At 36.2% G+C, this 23,918-nt stretch overlaps 1 protein-coding gene and 1 long non-coding RNA gene across 10 annotated transcripts in view; one reads left to right on the top strand and one right to left on the bottom strand.

The window, feature by feature from the left end:
• LOC106948536 (uncharacterized) overlaps nucleotides 1-12,290 on the bottom strand; it is a 23,640-nt gene extending 11,350 nt beyond the window's left edge. For both annotated transcript variants that reach the window (XR_001425199.1, XR_001425198.1), the window contains exons 1-2: nucleotides 12,207-12,290; nucleotides 7,454-7,541 (exon numbers count right to left, since the gene is read on the bottom strand). This is a non-coding gene — a long non-coding RNA (uncharacterized LOC106948536). The remainder of the gene's footprint in view (nucleotides 1-7,453; nucleotides 7,542-12,206) is intronic.
• Nucleotides 1-23,918, top strand: part of ripor3 (RIPOR family member 3) — a 40,362-nt gene that overhangs the window by 6,513 nt on the left and 9,931 nt on the right. For 2 of the 8 annotated variants that reach the window (XM_015034274.1, XM_015034271.1), the window contains 12 exons: nucleotides 8,441-8,513; nucleotides 14,739-14,882; nucleotides 16,735-16,833; nucleotides 18,133-18,285; nucleotides 18,931-19,009; nucleotides 19,091-19,114; nucleotides 19,213-19,266; nucleotides 20,664-20,813; nucleotides 21,356-21,419; nucleotides 21,501-21,544; nucleotides 22,195-22,320; nucleotides 22,832-22,977. In XM_015034274.1, the coding sequence (XP_014889760.1) occupies nucleotides 14,875-14,882; nucleotides 16,735-16,833; nucleotides 18,133-18,285; nucleotides 18,931-19,009; nucleotides 19,091-19,114; nucleotides 19,213-19,266; nucleotides 20,664-20,813; nucleotides 21,356-21,419; nucleotides 21,501-21,544; nucleotides 22,195-22,320; nucleotides 22,832-22,977 (947 nt within the window). In that variant the 5' untranslated portion in view covers nucleotides 8,441-8,513; nucleotides 14,739-14,874. Of the gene's footprint in view, nucleotides 1-6,360; nucleotides 6,467-8,440; nucleotides 8,514-12,619; nucleotides 12,706-14,738; nucleotides 14,883-16,734; nucleotides 16,834-18,132; nucleotides 18,286-18,930; nucleotides 19,010-19,090; nucleotides 19,115-19,212; nucleotides 19,267-20,663; nucleotides 20,814-21,355; nucleotides 21,420-21,500; nucleotides 21,545-22,194; nucleotides 22,321-22,831; nucleotides 22,978-23,918 lie in introns of those variants that run through there. The other 6 variants (XM_015034277.1, XM_015034275.1, XM_015034272.1 and 3 more) reach the window with 5 other exon arrangements.

The following is a 23,918-nucleotide window of genomic DNA, read 5'->3' on the forward strand; positions in this document are numbered from 1 at the left end:
ATTTATTCCTCCTATCCTGCATCCTTTATTCCTCCTATCCTGCATCCTTTATTCCTCCTATCCTCCGTTATTTATTCCTCCTATCCTGCATCCTTTATTCCTCCTATCTTGCATCCTTTATTTCTCCTGTCCTGCATCCTTTATTCCTCCTATCCTCCGTTATTTATTCCTCCTATCCTCCGTTATTTATTCCTCCTATCCTCCGTTATTTATTCCTCCTATCCTCCATTATTTATTCCTCCTATCCTCCGTTATTTATTCCTCCTGTCCTCCGTTATTTATTCCTCCTATCCTCCATTATTTATTCCTCCTATCCTCCGTTATTTATTCCTCCTATCCTCCGTTATTTATTCCTCCTATCCTGCATCCTTTATTCCTCCTGTCCTCCGTTGCGTTTCGCTGAACCGTTGCAGTTCGTACTGCAGGTTTAGTGAAACGATCTCTGGGGAACGACAGCGCCTCTGTTGGATCTCTGGATTCACACAAACTGGCTCAGACTTTTAGCAGCAGCAGTTAGAGGTGAGGGATCTTTCTCAAAGCCCATTAGGAGGTTATTACTGGCTGCCATTGTGCTCTAATGAAGCGTGCAGGTCTTCAGGGCTGTTGTCTTGCTTTTATTGCCCCCCTGACACGTGTTGATTGTTATGTTTGTGGATGCATCCTTTGCACTTTAATAGAGTGTGTAATTGATGCTAAAAAGAGAGGAATGTCAGAAGGAGGGAAATGTTCAGCTATATAGGGTTTATTTCTCCTGTTTTGTCCAGATTTTATGAAAAAAATGTTTCCGCAGGTTAATTTTTTAGTGCAGTTTTCTGGATTTTATAATCAATCTGAACAACAAACTGATTCAGTTTTCAATCAAATTTTCAATTCAATTCAGTTTATTCATAAAAACAAATGTTTCGAGTAAAAAAAGTTATTTATTTTACTTATTAGTTTGTCTTTTATTCCCAATGTAAAATTAACAATTCAAATGTTAATATAAACAAGAGTTTTGAATGAAAAGTAGTTGGAAGAAAAAAATAGTTTATAAACTTTTTTTATCAAAAAGGACATAAATTAGAGGATTATTTTATTTTAGTAATCGATTATTCTACCAATTACTCAGACGATTAATCAGATTAAAAATGGTCACTTTCTACATATTTTTCAATTAGCTTCACAAGATTTTTAAAAAGTGCAAATAAACAATTCAATTCCTTTTCTAAATAAGAAAATAAACATTTTACAGCCAAAAATGCAATAATATAGCACTCTGGGTGAAACTAAACTGTATCACAGTTTCAGGTAAACATAAAAATATTTTTATCTTAAATGCAAAACTTATATATTATTTGTACAGTTTTGTTTTAATTGCTACTCTGATTATGTCGCTCTTTCAGCAAATATATTTCTTTGAGTCTTTATAACCCAGTTAACGATTAAATGATTATTAAATTTGCTGACAGTTTTTTCAATAATCGATTAATCCGATTAATCGTTTGAACTTTACTGTGGCTGTGGTCTCTTTGGTTTTCATCAGAACTCCTGGAGCGTTTTGGATCAGCTGAAGGATTTAGCTGCATTGTCTGGACTTTCATCGTCTCAGTTCAGCTCTTTACAGGCTAAAGTCAGAGTGAGTTTTTTTTCTATTGTCGACTTTTTGCACCGAGCCTCTCCACTCCCTTCAGCTCAGCTGGTGTGTAAACTGGTTTTGGTCAGGCGTGCCAATCATAAATCCAGAAGTTCAGCGTATATGGGGTTGGACTTTCCCTTCAGGATAATTTACATTTTATATAAGCAGTCAGGGAAACTGTCAGATTCACTGGGTTGTGTTTTATACGATGCGGTTCTGAACTCTCTGACACCGTCTCGACATCCTCCGAGGGGGTCCTGTCAGCTCTCCGCTGCACTGACTAATAAAACAAGAATGTCGTAAAAATTCCTGGGAATAAAACCCCCAGTTCAAGGTAAATAGACTTATGCACTATTATTATTATTAATGGACGAAAAAAAGGCTTTCACACAGACTTCTGTTGTTGATCTCTGTCAGTTTTACGAAAATGGTTGGACTTTTTCTGTTCTGTTGAAGCCCGTTAGCCTGATGCCACATAATCAGAACCAGTTTTATGAATTTTATTTATTCAGTAATTGGACTCTCGCTTTTGCCTTTCGCTCCTCCTTGGAACTGGTTCAGACTCAATCCACTGTGTAGAAAGGCAGCCATTTTGTTGCGTCGTTCACCATGTTGTAGTTTTACATCTGCAACATGGTGTCACTCTTTCCACAAAAAGCTAGCTGCGTTAACCCCCAAGGACCACTCATAAACATTAGCTCCGCTAACGCTAACTGGCTACATCAACATAACATTTAGCAGAAGCTAATGCTAACGCATCAGCCATGGTGATACCTCAGGTCATCTGCTGCACCACATCACAGGTGCAGAATGTGGGGAGAGGAAACGGAGCTGCAGTGTAAACAGATTTCAAAATAAAAGCATGAATATAAAGGTAGAACTACTTGACGAATTCATAACAATTGATAACCAAAACTTTAAGAAAAATGTCAAACTTTATTCAAGTGAAAGCTTACAAAACAATTTGCGCTTTGCTTTCAAAGTTAGCAAAAGTGCTGAACAAAAAAATTAGCTGATTATTAGCATTAGCAAATTAGCAGTGTACAGTGAAGTGAGAGATGAATAGACAGATAAATATCAAGACTGCCATATTGGAGGCATTGCTGCAGTCTGTTGAGGTGAAGGAAAATCTGACCCAAAAGTCAGAAGTCTTTGCTCAATGGTTCAACTATCTGAAGAGCAAAATCTCTTGAATAATCTTCCTGAGCTGGGTCACCAGTCAAGTAAACATGTTTTATTTATTTAAAAAAATATGTTTCCAAAAATATATACCTAATTTAGAGCTAAAATCTGCCTCAAATTAGTTTTACTTCTATTGTTTTCGACCCTTTTGCTGACATAATGCATAAATTAAACAAATTGTTTATCAATAAATATGGAGTCTTACAGCGTCTCAAGGTATTGCAAATAGTAAAGAAAAGTAATGTTTTAGTAGCTCTGATTTTATACATTTTAGTCAACAGAAAATTTGGCATCCAGCTGACATTTTAGCAATTATAGTTAAGCAACTGAACAAGGCGCACGTTGTACTTCACATTAAAATGACGGCGGAGAAAAGTGGCCAGGGTGCAAACTGCTGCTATAATTCTGTCATAAATGAGCGAAAGCAGAGCTCATAGTGTTCACTTACTAACGATCAAGTTTTATGGCCAGAAAAGACAGAGAAACGTGTGATTTCCTTGTTATTTTTAATGTGTCCGATGAGGCTCAACAGGCAGGTCTAAAGCAGTACATGTAGCAATTATAATGGGAACTCTGTTTAGAAAGATAATAAATAATTAATACTGAAGTCTAATTTTCTGGAAAGGTTTTTTAACAAAGTCTTGCTTTAAGGTTATTGTGCAATTATTCAGCCAAGTTATCGTACTCGTAAAAACATTTAGTACATTTTCCCATTAGTATATTTAATTTTTTCATGACTGAATTTTTCAGATTAAAAATGGAAAACAGAAAATTATATATTTTTTATAAACAAATTACCAGAAAATGTGTTTTCTTTTTTTGGAAATTACCCTAGAGAAGTTGTAAATTTACTACAGTTAAGTGGATTTAAAGGGGACCCGTTCTCGTTATGCAAAATTGACATTCCACTGGCACTGGCCCATCACCTAGCAACCCCAGCCCATCACCTAGCAACCCCAGCCCGTCACCTAGCAACCCATGCACTCCGCTATGTTTGGTCAGTTAGTTCTACTGCTACAACATGGCTGCTTCATTTCTTTAACGTTACCTTAAATTTTAATCAGTGATCTCAGCTTAACTGGCATCAAGAAGAGACTAACTCGGGTGATAAATATTTTTTTAATAGAAGTTATTCTTCGCTAAGAAAGAAAAAATCGTCCCTGAACACGGCTGAACATGGTGAAACGTTTTATTTCTCTGGCTCGACTCCGGACTGCAAACCTGACTTGGGAGAGAATTTCCATTTCACACTCGGGTGAAGATTCAGACAGACACACAGGCCTTTCATTGGCTTATATTATGACAAGTGAAGTCAGTCATGTGAAGTGGAAAAATGAACGTTTTGCAAATGGTGACTTAAGAACAAAATAAGAACAGGTTGCAGAAACCTGAACTGCTAAAACATGTGTGTAACTTTTGAAAATGTTTCAAACATGAGGCTCTTTTTTTCCTCAAAGGGCTTCCAGGAAAATCCCAGTAAAAAAAAACAAAACAAGCCAAAACCTAGAATAAATCTATTTAAATCTATTTAATTTCCCTTTGGGGCCAATCAAGTATTTTAGAATTGAACTGAGTTGAATCCAACAGTGTAGATCCCCTTTAGCAGGATTATTTCTCAGAAAGCCACCACTGTTTTTTGCAGCATTGCTTCAGTCCTTTGAGTTTTCCAGACTTCAGTTTCTATACATGAATCTTTTTCAGCCATTCTGCCGCTGTGATTATGAGCCAGTTTGGGCCAAACATCAGCATTAGAAACAAAAAATAAGATGGAGACAAAACAAGTCCAAATCATCAGCCTCCCACCACCATGGCTGTCAGCTGGTTTGAGGCTCTTCAACAATTCCCCAGCGGTTTTGTGGTTTGTTCAGCTGGAACAATGCAAAACCAAGTTGTGCTGACAAAACATGTTTGCTCAGTTGTTTTCTATCTGTCCTGTAAAAACTCTAACAACTATACACACAACAAGATTTGTAGATTTTAAAAGGGACAGATTATGCAAAATTCACATTTTGCTCATTTTTGTACTTCCATTTGGGTCTCAACTGTTTCTAAAAACAGACCAAGTGTTTAATGGTTGAGGGGGATGAATGTTAATAAATGTTAAAAAATTACATTTTGCGTGACGGAGTTAGCTTTGTAGTACCTAGCATACGTCAGTGAGGATTTAGCCTTTTCTTCTTCTTCTGCTTTTTTATGGCAGTTGGCAAGCAACATTTAGATGTGCATTACCGCCATCTACTGGATCGGGTGCTAAATATATTCAATCTTAAAAATAAATAATAATAAAACAAAATAAAAACTATATTCTATTAATTTTGTTTTCTTCAGGTACTTTAACAAAAAAAAGAAAAAAAAAAGAAAATAAGATTCAGAAGTTGAACGTATTTCCAAAAAGTCTTTTATGTTCAACTGTAATTTATTGTTTTGCAATTAATTTTCTCGTTTGAATATTTGGGACAAAACAATAAGTTTCACTGTTTCTTCTTGAAAACAAAAATCATATTTTCCTGTAGAATGTTTTTTAAATTAAAGTTATCGAATTAAACAGCCAAAAGTGTTTTTTAAATCTGAAATAAGGTTTGTTGTTACAACTAATCGTGGATCTATTTGGATATTTTTCCCTATTAATTCACCTGGTATTGTCTCTGTAAAATCGGTTTTCTTTTTATTGTTCAGTCTTGTTTTCTTGTATCACATTTGGACTCTGAGACACAAAGCTGCCTCCTATCATCTGAAGAGATTATTATCCAAACTGCAGAGTTAAAGGAAGCTGAATGGAGTTTAAGTCCGAATATGAATTAGGGAATTCCCAAATTCCTGACATCTTTACATAATCACACCCACCTGCACTGCTTGGGTTTGGAGTAACACCTGTAATTTCTGTTGAATCTGTGCAGCTGAAGCAGAGTTTTATTCCAGATCCATGTGTGATTTTTCCAGATGCTGCGATAAGCTTCAAGGAAGTAGCTTAAAGTTTTGTGAACCATTAGTTTCCATGCATCCTGCAGCATCTGCCAATCGCCATCTCATTTTAAAAATAAGTCCCATAACAATAATCTAGTTTATTTTTTATTATTTAAGCTTAAAACTGTTCTAATTTATAGCAATGTTAAAAAGTGCTGATCTGCTGGCTTCGCCATGTGTTTTATATGAAACAATACAAACTTTGGTTCTTGGCACAGCTCCTGTTTTTGGAGCCTGATGTTAGATTTAGGGGAGGAATGGAGCTTTGTTCAAGTCTGATTTATGCTTTGGATTTTTAAAAAGGTCCAAGAGAAGGAATATTAAAACAAGATGGGATCACAAACTGAATATAAACACAAGAACTCGATTATTCAAGATGGATCAGATAAATAAGTCTTAGTTCAGTAACATGTGCAGCTGTGCTCAGCAGAGGGATGTAGATTATACGCAAAAGTTTATGCAAACTTGACAATGACAGTCAGCTGAAGGCAGCTGAAATGGTTTGAGTAAATGACAGGTATGACCTGGAACAGGTGAGCAGCCAGGTACCAATCAGCTGACAGAAAACAGATTCAATCACCTGTTTTCTATTTATTTAGAACAGTTTCCTGCTCTAAATCGCATTTCAACAAGTGGCAAAACATAAATTCCCTCTGATTTAGTCCAATCGGTGCCCTCCCATACATGAAGAACATGCATGTCAAAGTAAGTGAGGTTTTTATTTAGGCTTGGAAGCCCCATCAGGTCTTCCCATGAAATGCTGTGATATATCAGTTTTCCTCTGGAACAAACATTACAAATGAGTTCAGGTATATTCTAACAACCCTCAAGTGTTGTGTAAAACATTTTCTGCAACCATCATTTCTTCCAAGCGCTGTTAAATCCTAAAGTGTATTAAATCAAGCAACTCCACTGCAGAGAGTAATTTATGCAGCAAGTGTCTCAGGAGAAGTTTCAATGTGGTTAAAATAACTTTAAAGAGCTTTGCAGTACTTTGTGGTTAACTTACAGAAATAAACAGCAAGTTTTGCAGCCTCCAGCTATTAGTTCAGCTTGTTGATCTGTTATTTAGGACAGTATGCTGATCAGGTTAGATTTGTGAACTTCCAGAAAACACAGGAGAAATATTTACATCATCCCTTAGTTTAGCTTGCTAATTAGCACTACACGCTAACACAAACCTAATTTGAGCTCAAGAAAAATTTGCTTCAGGAACTGAACTGAGTGTTATAATAGACTTGTATGATTCGCTTTCACAAAAATGGTAACATTTCCCACATTTACCTGCTAATTGGTTAGCAAGTTAGATTTGTGCTAACAGACTAATTAGCTCTCAATGCTAATTACTCTGGAGGTTTGTATCATTTATGCTGATATAGAACCGTGTTGGGCTAATGGCTACTTAAATTACTCCTGGTTTTATCCCAAATTTATTTATAAAGATTTAACTATGACAAAATATTACAAATTTGATGAAATACTACCAAAAAATGAGCTGTAGGGGACGATGGGAAGCCTGTTTATCTCCAAAACACAAACAGTTCTCATAAGTAGCCTGCTTTTTGTGGTTTATTTTAAGTTTTATTTTATTTTGTGTGTTCAGTATGTTCTGGGCACAGGTTAACTGTTGCTGACAGAGAGGTTAATGAAGAGGGGGTAGCTGTACCGCAGAGAGTTGGTGTGATTACAAACCCAGAGCTCCTCTCCTCTTCCTCTGCAATCCTCATCCTGCTGCTCACTTCCAAAAGGCAAATAAATCTTCATCACTTGTCAGCTATTCCTGTACAGAAAGGGGCAGGGGAAGAACAGATGCTTTACTTTTTCTTCAGTAGAAAATAATCTGGGATTTGGATTGGGAGGTTATGACTGTTTACAGGGCCGGTCCAAACTTTTTTGGGGTCCTTAGCAGATTTTCATTTTTGGCCCCCAAAACCAACATTTCACACCAGATGCTTTATCATTCCTAAGATACTTTGTATATGTAACATGCATATTATCATTAGCATCATTTGTAATCCTGCTAGTGTTGGCTATTGATTTTAATCATGCAGGAGTAACAGATGATAAAAAGGGGAATTTGAAATGCAGAGTGGTATTGACGTGCACCATATCATTTTATTTACTTGAAAGTAACATCAGCTGATAAACACTACATTTACAGTAAACAAGTGAAATTTGGTATATCTAAAAACAATCTAGAAATTGTTCTTACATGTGAAGGTAGTTTGTATTAGTCAATGTTTAAATTTATTACAATCAGCTATTGTTTTTTTGTTTTGTTTTTAGAAAGATTGCAGCCAACATTATCTTACAATCTCAGTAGCATTTTAGTCGGAAATATCAAACTTCTTCAAGTCAAATTAGTTTGCCTGTTTTTATTTTTATTTTTAGGGTGAAAAACTCTTGTAATCATTATTGTAGTCTGGAAGATCTCACAGTTTCCTGGCACTTCATCTGATTCTCTGAAACATTTTTCTCAGACTCTTAAATGGCAAAAAAGCTTATGTGTAATATATAATGTATATTATATATACAGGAAAACCTTTGGTAGTCATGTAATTTTGATGAAACCTCTAGACAAATACAACTAAATTTAATTTGTACCAGAAAATGCAGTGAAAAAATTAGAGAAAGTTTTTGGAATTGTAATGGTGTAATTTCTTGATTTATTTTTTGCAGATTTAGAGGATGAAGTGACACCAAAGTGACTCTCTGAGCCCTGACATCATTACAAACGGAGCAGAAAAACGAGGTAACATTGAGAATTGAAAACATTTTGACTGAAATCGGACCAAACTGGGGATATGAACAGCTTTACGTTAGCAGCTCTGAGCATCTGGACGTTGGTCTGATAAACACAAACAGTCTGGTTTTAATCCACAACTGGATTCCAAAGCTTTCAACATTTTTCAGATTTTTTTCCTCTATTTTTATTGATAAACACAATCAGACGAGGATTATCGCTATCGACTTTCAAACAGATGTCGCTGTGGCATGTCAGTAGAGGACAGAGATGGATGTTGTTTTGATTTGTGTTGGGGAAAAAAGAACAAAAGGAATTCATTTGGTCCGATTCGAGATGTTTGGATGTTCAGAGATGGATTCTGCAGGAGAAAAAGTTTATGTAAGTAAATTGAGAGATTTAGTTGTTTAATCTTTAGATTGACTTGGTCTGAAAACACAAGACCAGGTTGTTACCTCAAACACAATGCACAGTAAAACATCCTGGAAAAATGGAAAAAGACAATAACAGAAGAAAAATTCCTGACATCAATTTACAACACCAGCAACGATGGGAAAACTCCTGACTTTGTAAAAAAGTATATATATATTTCCTTTATTATATGGTATTGGTTAATGTAGAGGTATGAAAACCTTTGGTCAAAAGGACATGAAGGCCAAAAAACTATTTTTTTAATTAAATAAAACAATCAGATTTGTTGTTGGGAATTCATGTTTTGTTTTACAAAATGTAAAAAGGATTTTACAAAAACCAAAATGAGGAATTATGTTTATTTTCTAGGTATAAAAAAAGAAGCTAATTTAGTCATTTCTCTTTAATAAATAAAAAAAGCTGATTAAAAAACAGTAACTGGATGTATGTGGAGCTTGCAAGACGATGCAAAAATTCTGGATGTTTAAAGACGAATAATTTGTGTTGACAATATTTTCCACTGTAATATGTTTTATGTGATAATTTTGCTCCAAAAAAATAAATATTTTTAATAATAGAATAATAAATTAAAAGTAAAATGTAAAAAATAAATTGACAAAGTCTACACCAAACATTTTGTACCTAATAGCTGACTGACCATTGAAGATTTCTTGAAAACCTGGATAAATGCTGATCAAGACTCATCCTAAAGCTGCCGTCTAACATTTTGAGTTTCCAACAACACAACTTCTGTAAATAAATAAAACCATAAACTAAAATAAAGCCAAAAATTAACAGGAAAGACTTAAAACAATGAAAACTCAGTCAAATTGAAGCTGATTGGTTGTTTACAGTACGAAGCACGGCCTGCTGAATCCGCTCTTGGACGAATTGTGTGAGTTTCCATCTACAACAACATATTTCTTCACCCCAGAGACCATGAGTCATCTGTGACCTTTGACCTCCTCCAATATGAGCCAGCGAATCATGTTTCATCAGGCCCAGAACTGGAGGTGAAGAGTGTCTGAAATGATCTAAAAGCAGAGATTCAGATTTAATTAATAAAAGTTTCATTGGATTTAGATGAGACTTCTCACAGACGGGCTGCCCCTGGCTGAGCCTGCTGAAAAACCTTTGTGGACAAATAATTGATGTTTAAGATGTTTGGTTTGTGTTGCAGAGATTTAGACCAAATAAATAAATGTAGATAAAGCGTCAGAGTGCTGGTAATGCCACAGAAACCCAGAATAATTATGATTTTGGTGTTAAAACTGGATCTGAGCCTCTGAATCTGGGAAACCAGCAAACAATTAATGATCTGGATTAAATCAGAGCCACTAATGATGAAATCAGTTTTCTGATCAAACAAAACAAAACAAAAAAAACAGGGCTTGAATCCATGTGTGGTAATTCTTTAGTTTTTCCGTTTCAAAATAAAAGTTTAGTTTTTGTCTTAAGATTTGATTAGAAAAATGACAATTTCAAGAATAAAAAAAAATACTTTTTATTCCATGCATTTTTATATTATTTTAAGGAAAAGCTTAATATTTGGTTATAGTATTTGGGACTTAATGGTGGAACCCCAAATCATAGTCTCAAGTGTTTGTTCACAAACATTAATATGTTTGTGAACAAACTCTTCTTCTTTGGTGACTTCTGTCGTTTCCTTAAAAAGTTCATCTTAAACTAAAACCTTAAAATGTCATAAATACATTTTAAAAGTAACATATTAAGTTGAAACTTGCTAACTTGTCTTGTATGTTCTGTGTATTTTTATTTATTTACTCAGACATCTTCAATGTTCTGTGACTCGAGTCAGTTGAGGCTACCGCTAACTAGCTGCTAACATACATAACTTTTTCTTTTTTCTTTTTGTAAATGTATTACCAGTTGGCTGAATTGAGTTCTTGTATTTCTGTGGAGATACTGGTTTTAAATTCCATTCATACTTTTCTTAAAAAGGTTTTAAATTGTCTTAATTCAGATTTTTAAGGTCTTAATTTGGTGAAACCTGCGGAAACTGTTTCTGAATTTTTATTTTGGATTTAGATAGGTTAATCAAAAATCAGTTTAGTTTGCGTTTACTTTTTTTAATTCAGGTTTTAAAAACTGAGGAGGGGAAAAAAACACGGTGCTTTGTGCAATTTTGTTTTGAAAGAGAATAACCAAAGAACAAAATACATGAATTTTCTTGCAACATTTCGAAAAATGTTTGGGAAACATGACTTGCAATCTATCTTTCTGCTTCAAGGACTTGGTAAATATTTATATTCAATCATTATAAATGACTTGGAAAGGGTTTTTTTTCCTTTCTTTTTTTTGGGACAAATGATGGTGAGAAAACAGTTTGAAGGAAGTAGATAAAAGGGACTTTGTAGGCGATCAGACTAATTAGAGGAAGCTAATGCTAAAGCGTCTGCTGAAGACATAACTTAACGGCCCCATAGGCTGCAGACGAAGGAAGGAAAACGCCAGAGAAACCGAATTCCCTCCGTTTCAGTGGTTTTTGTGTCTGGAGCCGTTGGCGTGCAGCAGAGCCTCACAAGGGACGCACAGATCATGTGGCGGCAACCACACATGGACGCCTGCAAACACATCGCTGGCGAACACACACAGCCCTGACCTTTGACCTCCACACCATGGGGGACCCTGTAAATCACTAAAAGGTCAAAGCTAATTTTTTTCAGGACCACACAAACCCCCCAGTTTGCTTCCAGGCACACCGCCCCCCTCCTGCAACACTTTTCATCACCTGAGGAATGTTGATGTCTCATTTCACTTTTCGCATCGGTGAAAATCTTAAAAAATTTTAAATCATAAAACTATTTCCAGTTTTTGTAATCCATGAAATGCAAGTTATTAATTAATGAGTTAATCTGAAGTTGATCTTATCAGCATTTTCTTAAAACCCTTTTTCTCTTATATCATAAGGGCTGAATGTGAAGAGCTGAATTTTTCATAATGTGCATAATTTTAAAACGCACATTATCTTTGAAAGTTTTTGTCAGCTGTGTTAAATACCGACTGAATAAACAGAAAAAGTTGTGGTTTTCTCACATTATTAAACCTGGACAAATTTATAAAACAGGAATCTTCGGCAGGTCATTGTAAGGAAGAAAAAGGAGTACATTTCTGCCAAAAACCTCAAAATTTTTTAGAATAATTTCAAAATTTCTGTCAAAATGTGTCAATAATCCACCATGAACAGAGAGATGTTTACTGCCAGTGATGCGGACCATATTGAAGTGGACAGAATCTGAGATGAAACTTTCTGCTGTCAGGTCAGTTTACCTTTAATTTGTTAGTTTTCCTTTTTATTCAGCTTCTTCTTCTTGTAGCGCCTCTGAACACGTGGTTATGGCTCTTGAAGGAACGTTAAAACTTTGCGATAGCCCTCAAAAATCAACCGTGCTACCTGGCGTTAGCAGGTGATCCCTCCGCCTTTCTCTCGCATCATCCTCGCCTTCGTAGCAAATCAGTAATTTATGCTTTAGAAGTTGACGCATCTCCGCCGTGAATCAGCGCCGATAAGATGATGGCATAATGAGCCTGTCGAGTGTTTGTTTTTCACAACAGAACAGCATAAAGTTAATCTTACGTCCCAAACCGATCTTTGTTTGGACCGTTTCTATTTACCATCGTTTAGCTACGGCCGCCATCTTTGACGCTGTACCAATCAGCGGTTCCGTTTAAGGACGATCAGCGGCGCCCTCTGCTGGTTGGCGGCCAAACTACATCACTAAAAGAAGATCTAAGCAGACTTAATCTGATAAACCATTGATAGACAACTGTAAGTCGATTTATTTTTGCATTTCAAATTAAATAAACTTTGACTCAACAAATGAGTCAAAGTTACTGAAAACTCAGTAATGGTGATCGGAGATTCATCCAATCTGAATAAACACAAGCATGCTTTTCTGTTTAATTAGAAAAATTGACATTTGATAATTATAATAATTCATGTATTTTTTGTAAATACATCTCTGATCCTTTCCATAGTTCCAAAACTCATATTTTAAGGCCACAGAATCTCAAATTTACGCATCAGATCCTTTTATTACTGCCATTTTTTTGCTGCGTCTGATGTATATTTTGTTTGTGTTTTTTTTTTTTTCTTTTAATCCTCTGCAGATCCATCCTTTCGTGCAAACGCGTCTCTGTCACTTTATTTCTGTGAAACATCTTCTGCTGAGGTTGGGTCGGCATGTTAAACACTTTGTTTTTGCCACATTGACTCGTTCTCGGGGATAAATCAAGTTCTACTGACCTTCGTCTTTCTTCCAAACGGTAGATGTTTGCATTGATATTTTTGCCAGTTGTCTTTGTATTCCTGTTTAATTTAGCTTCATCTTCTGCTGTCAACGCACCACAGCTCCGCCTCTCCTGTCTGTGCTGCTCTGCTTCAGAACCACATGGGGCGGTTTGCAGGAAATCCCCAAATTCCTTTTGAGAAACACAAAGAAAACAACACACTACGCATATCCTAAACAAATGAGCTAATTAAAAAGTTTGAATTAAAAAGTCAACAGAAAGCAAAATATTCTGTTGATTATTAGATAAAAGTAGCTTCTCTAAACTCCAAATTGAAAGTTTGACTTTTTGTGGCGCACCACGATGCACAGTTCCTTTGAGTCTTCAAAACAAGAAAGACAAGAAAACATGTCACTCTAGCAAGGAAGATGTTTTGATTTGAAAGAATTATTACATGGTTGCATTTTTGGAAGAAGCACACCATACCTGGCTTGTCTGCATGTTCAGTCAGAACAAATTAAAATTTATAACAGCTGAAACTGTGAAAAACAAACTTGGAAGAGTTTAAAATCTCACATAACAAAGCTTGGCATCAAATCTTCAGGGGAACCATTAAATTTCCTACAATTTTTCCAAAAAACATCTAAAAAGAAAAAGAGTAGGAAAGAGAAGTTCAAATAGCAACTGAATTATTTTATGCTGATTGATTATTTGAAGTGATTTAACTTCAGTTTATTACTCAAATTAGTTTAAAAGTTTTCTAATGGTGAATTAGATTATTAAATATTTCAGAAAAATCCTCCACATTTGGATACAAGAACGTAACTTGGCACAGATTTTCCCTGGAGCCGATTAAAAAGATGAAAACTGATTTAATTTGGTTCATAAAATAATATTTAAGCACTTGATTGTTATCTTATGCGTCCATTTGAAGTCTGCAGGGCCACTTTAAACGCTACAGCGGGCCGGATTTGGCCCCCGAGCCTCAAGTTTGATCAAGTTCTAAATAAACAATCATTAAAAAAGGTATTTTATCAACATTTAAAGATGATAAATCGTCCAAACAAAGTTCGGTTCTGATCTCTCCTATTGACTACTTAAAACAGTTTCTGGCCTCCGGTCCGGAGTATACTCGGATTCTGGGTCAGGACTACGACCTGGGTTGCTCTGACCTACTTCCATTGACAGCATGAGGCATTCCTGCCAGGATGTTTGTTCTTGATTTAGTTTATCTGCTTAGAAACTCTAAAATGTTGAAGTCGTTGCACAAAAAAGAAAAGCTGGAGCTTCAGGATGTTTGTTCAGACCCTGGATTGCAACAGTCCGACCCCGCGGGACAAATTCACGCTGCGTTTCTGCTGAACAAAATGCATGAGAAAACCCAACATGCACACAAATCATCTCTATATTATCGACCATCTGGAAGCAAAATCACGTTTGTATAAAAATGCATCAATCACAGAAATCTGTTTCATTCCTTTACATGATGAAGACGACGCATAAACCTTTACATTTTTTATGTTTCAGCAGTTATTCCAAGGTTTTAAGTGTTTTATTTTTAATCTTCTGCAGGACATTTAAAGAAGATTTTCTGCAGAAGAACTGGAATATGTTTGAAGTTTTGGTTTGGATTCATTTAGAGGGAAAACAGATGATTACGATTAAGTTTTAATGTTGTTTTGGCTCCAACCAAACTGCAACGACCCACATGAAAAAGTGAGCAGATGTCAAACAGATTGTCTTACACAGCTTGTTGTTTTCTGGACATGGACTTTTTCTACTTTTATGTTATTTATATACATGCAAAGTAAAACATTTAATATAATTAAGTGCAGATTTTGGCTTAATTCCACTTTTGCATTTTAATTTATTTCTCTTTATTTGTAATCTTAGTTTGAGCTCTCACGTTTTCAAACCCTCTGCTTCTGTTTTTTTTTTTTTTTTTTGCTTTACTGTCACAGTTTCTTCATCAAACAAACATTCTGTCAACACATTTCTGTTCGAGTTTAGTTGTTTTTTCACTGCCTTTTATTTTGCTCTTTAAGTGGGCTCTGGCTCATAGAAAGGAAAATGCAAAGGTGAAAACAACTGAAATCTTTGTTTTAATTTTTTAAAAAGAAGCACCTGTAGCACTGTAGTCATTTAAAATGTGCATTTCTGTCATTGTAATCTTGCAGAACTGGGTCAAAACCTTGACTTTGGTCACACTTTTGTGTTGCTTTTCCCATATTATTCCGTTAATGTGATCCAGAGATGCTGTTCTGGATCATCTGACTCCAGTCTGGTTCTCTATACTTGAGCTTTGGTGTTTCTGCTGAAGGTAAATGAGACCAATGAGAAACAATTAGACCCAAAAAAGCAAAACATTAGGCTGAAGGCTGCAGGTTTTAACCTGATTTATGCAAAAGTGAATTATTTAAAGTGGGTCAGATTCTCTGCTGTGCAGAGTGGGTGGGATCTCTGAAATGTGGAAAAATCTTGGTAATGTTTGCTGGTTTTGTTTCTAAAGGTTAAAGCTGTTGGTTTAAACCAGCAAAGTTAAAAAGTGTGGCCCAAATTTGGCCTGCCACTGCAAACATTTAACTTTTACAGAAACTTTTTCCTTTAATTTCATTGTAATTCAGACAACTTTTATAAAAAAACAAATTTTACTGAACCCAAATCTGCTTTTAATTAACATGTTCGGTTTGCTAAACACAGCAGGTGTTTTCAGACTCGTGTTAATGATGGGAATACATAAAATCTTTTCTATTTTTTTAAATTGAACCTAAAAGGAATTAGCAAACTGTTTACACATCACTTGACGACAATAAAAAAAATAAAATTAAAATATTACATTCTGAAGTTGTTGTCAATTACGGAACTGAGGTAACCTAAAAAAAAAAAATAAAAAAATAAAAAACATTTTGGGGTAAAAAAAAACTTTATCATCCTCCCCATCATCATCATCATCATCAAATCTTTATTCCAGATGCATAAAAAGGTCCGTAATAAAACAGATAAACAAAATTGATAGAAGTTTTTTAAACAGAAAAAAAGAAAATGGAACTCCATTTTTTTATTTAGTTGATTTGTTGCATGTAATCAAATTAAGTTTTTCATGGTTAATTTATTTACTTTTGTTTAACATGACAGTTTACTAAACTTCAGTTTATCCAAGTAAATATATTAATTTGACTACTTGTAATAAAATAACTTCTTTTTTAATCTGTTTTCCTTTTTTCACTTCAACTTTAGCTTTTGAGCTGATCTGGAATCTGTGTTTTTATTTAATATGTGTCAAACATAAGGCTGAGGGGCCAAATCTGGCCCAACATGACTTTTTATGCAGCCCCCCAGACTCAAAGCATCACATAAATAGATCCTTCAAGATAATTATTTATTATTTTATCAATCAAATAAGGTTTTTTTATGCTGCCAAATTACATAAAAGTAATTGGTTTTATCAACATTTTGTGCCTTTTCAGGACGTTTTTGATGTTATGACCTAAAATGAAAATGAGTTTGACCTCTCTGATGCAGAATCTGAACTACTCTGACATTTTTTCCTCTTTTTTTTGTGCTGCAGGATGTCAGTGAAGCTGCGGTTCACCTCGCCGTCGGATGGAGGTCTGATCCACAGAAGCCGCTCTTTCACAGGTTTTGGCTCGCTGAGCGGCCGGCCGCGGTGAGTTACCTGAAGCTGAAAGCGTCTGGAATAAACACTGATTAATAAATAAATCCATCCTCTGGTATTAAGAAAAATAATGACAGTTATGTGGTCAGTTTTTGATGCCTGGCCACAAATATTTCATGATTTTTGGTATGAGCAGAGATAGATTTTATTTGTGATAAAACTGAGAGAAGCAACTTTTAGAGATGAGATTGGATTGAGTTTCTGCAGTAAATCTTTTTAGAAACAGTCGGTGTCTAAGTATAAATGTAAGTTGCAAAAACAAAAATACTCCAAGAAAATGCCATCAGTGGCAACAGGTGGGATGTTTCTGAACATGAATTGAAATAAGGTCAATAATTTCCTTTTGTATGATTTTTTTCTCTTTCTACCAAAAACCAGATGATAAAAGTCTTCAGTCTGGTGCCTTTGTCTCAACTAGCCCTTTTTTCAAAGGACAGTTTTGTTTAGAGACCTCATCATTGTTGTTTCTACAACAATAAATCGCAAACTCAAGCATGAACTTAAACACTTTGGCTGTTTTTTAAAAGATGGAAGTCGAAAACATAAATGTGGAATTTGCATAACGAGTCCTCTTTAAACTGTTTTCAAAATTTTCATAATTAAATATGCAGATGCAGATTTTTAAACGTGTTGCTCAAATAGACAAGATCTGTTACAAATTATTTAAATTTCAGAAGTTCATCCTCGAGTTTGACTCAGTTAAAGCTTAATTTTTTTTTTTTGGTGAAATTTCACCCCATTGAATTTGTATTTAATTTTTTTTGCCAATTTCTGGCCGTATTATAGTTGGTCTGTTTGACTTGTCCATCTTTCAGTTACACTCCTTTGTGAGGGTGAACAGATTCAATCAATCAAGTTTATTTGTATGGCATATTTCAGCAACAATTCAACTTATATGATAAAATACAGACATGGAACACAGTTAATCATTTAAACGTTACACTTAAACGCTTTAATAACAAACGCAGACATGCAAACCATCCGCCTCAGGAGGCACAGAGAGGCTTTATGTTCCAAAATCAAATGTTTAAAATCCCAGTGCTGTTAGCCACTTCCTGTGTGTTTTTATACTGTACACAAACGCCAATGTTCAGTAAAACCTGCTGGGTTTCTTCAGTCTGCCTCCCAGGAGCCATCATGTCGAGGCTTTGATGGGAAACAGGAACATGTCACGAACGTCACAAAACACTAAAACTCTTAAACCCTCACGAGTTTCAGTTTCCCACTGGAAAATCTGCAGATTAAATACTTTTTTGTTTGTTTTTTTGATCATTTTGTTCTGGTTTTCAGGTCTTCCTCAATACGTGGCTCCTTCCGCTCCAAAGCCACAATGGGAAGTAAACCTCCCAGAATGCACCTCTCCCCCCGCCGAGGGTCGACCGCTACCTGGTCGCAGCCGGGGCAGGTGGACAGGGTTTTCCAAGCACTTCGCAGCGGACTCAAGTATGTAGCACCAGAAATGCAACCAGCTGCTTAAGATGCGTAACTTTGATTTATTTAATTAGACATTAATTTACAGAATATCGTAAGTGGTTGATTTAATCTCATTACAATGACATTTTAAAGAAAAAATGCAGCAATACCCAAACTGTGGCAGCAGGTGGCGATAGCATCAATCATGTGCATGGCTGAAGCTGGTCTGGGCAGTGCTGCTATTAGCCTTAAATGTACCGAAACAACGAAGGAAAACGCACTCAAAAGGTCAAATAAACATTTTTAATAGCTGTAGAAGTTGCATTAAATCTGAATTCTGGGCTGAAACCAGATTCACTCAGTTTTATTATAAATGAGTTTTAAGAAAGTACCTAAGCAAATTTTGGCTTTTCAAACAGATTCATTTTTAAGTAATTTTTATGGACTTTTTAATCCCCCTGTGAAGAAACTCAGACAATAATCAGTGCGTTTAAAGCAAAAAGGTCATTTGTTCACTTCCCTACTTGTCAATTAACTGGTAAAATGTCTTTGAGCGAGAAACTCTGATCTTTAACAAAACTTAAGTTCTAGTTTTGACATAATAACTAAATAGTTGACTGACTTCTGTGACGTCGTAGTGTGTACAACTTAAATTTTCACTTGTTTTGTGTGCAGGGAATATTTAGAGGTTCACCAGGCAGAGATGGAGCTCCTGTCGTCACAGCAGAGAGAAACCAAGAGGAACTCCAGACTGGTGAGAAAAACTCAAACCATTGTTTTCTGTATGGTTGGTAACAATCATGGTGTAAATAATGGATTTTCTTTCCATTTCCAGGCATTTCTATACGATCTGGAAAAGGTAAAAATGTTTTCATGAGTTGTTTACCTTCATGATATTTTGATTTACTGGTAAAGAAGAAAATAAGATAACATGTCGTATAAACTCTGTTTTCACAGGAGATTAAAGCATTGGAGAGGTACATCCGACGATTAGAGTTTCAAATGAGCAAGGTAAACTATGTTGTTTAAAGGTGACCTATTATGCCTCCTTCAACAGGTTAGAGTAGGATTATACAAAACAGGTTCATTACGTTTTTTGCATTAAATCATTCCTGAATAATGAGATTTTATTCTGCTCAGTTCTGTCTATTTTGAGCTGTTTTACTGCGTCTTGTCACTTTAAATCAATATAATCTTCTGCTGCCCCCCCAACTCAACGTTTACATTCACTTATGAAAATGGCTACAAACAGATTATACAACAATTATACAACCGTACATCTTTGAAAAATAGAAGTGGAGCCTCCTGCACAACCAGCAAGAATTCAGCAGTCGGAACCAGATGTAAAGGACTTGACTCTTTGAATACAACAAGACTTGTGATTTTTGTGGCTCCATTTCCTTTTAAATCATGATGTGCTGGGATTTCAGTTTTGCAGTACTCACTGCTAATGCTACATAGTGATACTGGATTAGCCAGTGAGTAATGGTTGATGTCAGATTCTAGATATTTCAAAATAACAAGTGCAATAACGATTAACAGCATGATATATTAAATGAAACTTAATTTCCATCTGCCTGATTTATTTTCTCTTTTCTCTCTCTATCACAAACTGGATGATAAAAGTCTTCAGTTTGATGTTTTGGTCTCAACTAGACCATCTTTGAAAGATCAATTGTTTTAGAGACTTTGTAACTTTATTTCTCCTGTTGTTTTATTTATTTTGGATATTTAAAATGACTTCCAGTTACAGTGTTAAATGTTCATGATAACACATTTCAGCAAAATATGTTATCCTGACAGGACTAATAGCGCAGCGTTTTAGTGAACATTTTGTGCTTTCCTGCCACATGATGAATACTATTTCTAAAGAATTTTCCTCTAGCCTCTTCCTTAAAATCCCACTAAATGTTGTGAAAAGCTGCCCAAATTTTAACAACCTGCCCAACGCTGTTTTTTTCCCAACCAAATGTGTTTAAAAAGTAGCCAGATTGGTTCCCGCCCAATAAGTGTGATAGAGCTCAGCTTGGGTTGCTAGGTGACGGGCGGAACTCCACGGGGTTGCTAGGTAACGGGCTGGGGTTACTAGGTCGGGGGCAGTGCCTGCTGATTTGTGGCATTAAATTCACCAGATTTTTTAAATGACTCAGTTTCCAAACACCAAAAAACATTAACTTGTTGCCACAACATCAATGTGTTGATGTTTTTTAAACACTTGGGCTGTTTTTAAAAGTAAGACACCCAAATGGTAGAATAGAAATGTGCAAAATGTGAATTTTTCTTAATACAGCCCCCCTTTAAGTGTTCATACTTTATGTTTTTGTAGATTTTGAAGATCCATGTGATAGAAAATATTGTCTGCTGTTGAACCGTCATGACTGAGGGGTGATTTCTGTTTGTCTCCGCAGGTGGAGGAGTTGTACGAGACGTACTGCGTTCAGTGGAAGCTGTGCCAGGGAGCGGTGAACATGAAGAGGGCCTTCTCTCTGTCCCCGTCTACCAGAGCCTCCAGGGAGAGTCTGCTGGAGCTCGGCCGCAGTCACCGGCACAGCCTGCAGGTACTGCTGACGGTTTGCTCCTGATCTACGGTAGAACAAACATGCAAAGCGTTTATAGGAACCATGTAGTCAATCTGAAGCATAGAAGGGACTCACAAGTTTGTGTTGTAGAAAGAAATGCACACAACGTGCATTTCTTATGCATTTTTTGTGCATTTATAGATTTTGCAGGTCTAGAAAAACTTTGAAGCAACAAGAACAGGATATAGGATTCCAGGGCTGTTACAAGTGATTGTTTTAGTAATCTATAGATTATTCTGAAGAGTAATTGAGCAAAGAATTGTCTTGTTCAGTAGCTACTTAAGCTAATAAAAGATAAATTCTAGTAAAAATTAATTCAGTTTTGTCTTTGACGTGTTGTGACAAAGGTACGATTAGACGACTGCAGTGTTTCTTTCCATATATGGAGATTAGAGTTTAACTGCAGTCATTTTTTGTATACCTGCATGTACGTCTGACTGTGTTTATACGTTAAAACGAAGTGTAGAATGAAGCTGAACCTCCTGATTTTCCCTCCTCCTTCCTGCCGCTGCTCCGTTCAGGACATGTCGACCATGGAGGGAGATCTGGAAATCCTCCTCGGAGAGCTGCACATCAAAATGAAGGGTGAGTCCTGTAGCAGACCGCAGTTTATCGACTTCGCATCGTCTTTCAGTCCTTCGTCCAAACACACGTTTCCATTTACAGGACTGATCGGCTTCGCTCGGCTCTGCCCTGGAGACCAATACGAGGTGAGATTCCCCCTAAAACACTGAACATCTGGATCCCACTGGCTTAAAGGGAAGATAAAGATCAATAATAACGTGGGAAGGAGCTGCAGGAATTACATTCCCTCTGATTCACTTTGAAATTAGAGCTAAAGTTGGTAAATGTAGAAGAAAGTGAGTCAAAAGTAACATAAACAAATTGTGTCAATTTGTTGATGTCAAGTGATTTTTATTCATAAAGAATAAATTAAAAACAGTTGATCAGAGTGTTTTGCAACACACTAAAATAACATGGCACAAAGAAAAAGGATCAATTCAGACAGGTTTGAAATGGAGTATAATAGAAATATAAAAAAATATGCCGTACCATCTTCCTCCTACCACCTCCTGTCATCTTCTTCTGCGTTTCTGTCAGTAGTAACATCTGGTCTTTGATCATAAACTCTCAAGATCTGCTAACGTTTGACAGGAGAGTTTCTAATAGCTTAATAGCAACTAAATGTTTCATTAGGTTTAAATTTGCTTAAGCAAAACGTCAGTCAGGCTGGAATCTTATTTTACACCTTAAAACGTTGTTTGGAGTTCTGTGCATTTCTCTGCTTCTGTTTTGGATTAAATCCAGTTATAAACACATTTTATTCCAAGCTGATGCGCTCCTGTCGTCACATGACCAGGTGGTGGTGCGTTTGGGACGGCAGCGATGGAAAATCAGAGGAAGGATCGAGTCAGACGACTCTCAGTCCTGGGATGAAGAGGAGATGGTCTTCCTCCCCCATGTGTACCACAACTTTGAAATCAAGGTTGGTGCTGAAGGACTGATCTTCATCAGTGATGAATATCAGAAACTCAGATTAGATGAAAACTGTTTGTGATTGACTTTAAGTTATGAAGTTGTTTTCTTGTTGAAAAAACCTTACTTTGTGAAAGGCGCGTCAAATGAGAGTGAGCAGAGGAAGAGTTTATCAGAGTTGAGTTTGTATCAGAGCGAATGTTTGTGTGTGCTCACATCAGTCTCACTGCTCTCTGGTTCAGTTTTTGAGCCAAACTGGAGGAAAACTGATGGTTTTTAACCTCACTGGAAAATGATGCCATGCTGTGATGTAATTATTAAAAAAAATGCAATAGGGAATTGAAAAATATGATCTAAACAAAAGATAAATGTATCTATGCTGCATTCCTAGAAACTCGAAGTACACAACAAAATATATTCAAGAGATAAAGTGGATTTTGAATATGTACTCTTCAAGTTTGTTTGTGTGAAAGAAAATTAACTGTGAAACCTGTGTGCCTGTTTGTACTCCATCCAATCAGGTGATGGAGGCGAAGGGCCTGGGTTGGCTGCTGGTTGGCATGGTAACGTGCGCCAGCGTGGACTTCTTCGTGGCGCGGCCGCAGCTGATGTTGGTGGACATCACAGAGCTGGGAACCATCAAGCTGCAGCTGGAGGTCACCTGGAAGTACGCAAACGCCCGACATGCAACATGAATCAAAACGCCGCCGAGGTGGAAAGACACTCAATCTGTTCCTGATGTCAGGGGTCTAACGGGGAGATGGCGAAGATTCAGGTGGATGGAGTAAAATTTCAAAAAGGCAGCACAGATTGGTGGGAACAGCTGGCTCTTATTGTGGAGTAAAATATGTCAAACTGTTGTCAAAGTGTTTATTCTCACCTTATGAGTGCGGCCTGCAGCTCATGCAAGCGCAGCTACTCGACATGAGCTGCAGAAACATTTGCTTCATAGCAGAAAAAAGAACAATGAAAGCATTTAATACAAGCAAACAGGACCCTCAGAGAGAAGGAATATGTTTATATTCAGTTTCATAGATTCAGCCAAAGAAATGGGAATAAACTCCTGCAGGCAATGAGGAACCAAACGGAAAATGTTCAAGTACTGGACTGAAAATCAATGAAAACTCAAAACCCTTGAAATGTGACTAAGCACCTGTTGAAAGCACACCTGCGCCCCCTGAATTTTGGGGGGGAAAAGCCCATAAAGTGGGCGGAGCCAAACACAGAGGGGCGTGGCCAAATGTGGGGCTGAACAGGGATGTGGTTACAAGTATTTTCATCCAGTTTGTAGTGTAAAAATCCTATTGCACATTAAAAAGGACAAAACTGGCTTAGCCTTTTCAGCAATATTAGGAGCTACATTTAAGTAAAGGTTATTTTTACTGGCAGATTTTCACTTGTAACGTGACAAAAATGTCTTGTTATAAGTGACATAATCTGCCAGTGGAACTAGAACTTTACTTAAACAAACTTATATCTTACTAAAAAGTTATTTGTAACTTATTTTTAAAGTGTCCCAAGATATTTTATGCTATAAACTAGACAAAAATACTTGGTAAAATTTTACGTTTTTGACATTACTCTACAGGTTGTTGCTAGATAACCAAA

This window comes from Poecilia latipinna, unplaced genomic scaffold (assembly GCF_001443285.1).
Source record: "Poecilia latipinna isolate Pla-1442-1.1 unplaced genomic scaffold, P_latipinna-1.0 Scaffold293, whole genome shotgun sequence".
Taxonomy (NCBI): Eukaryota; Metazoa; Chordata; class Actinopteri; order Cyprinodontiformes; family Poeciliidae; genus Poecilia; species Poecilia latipinna.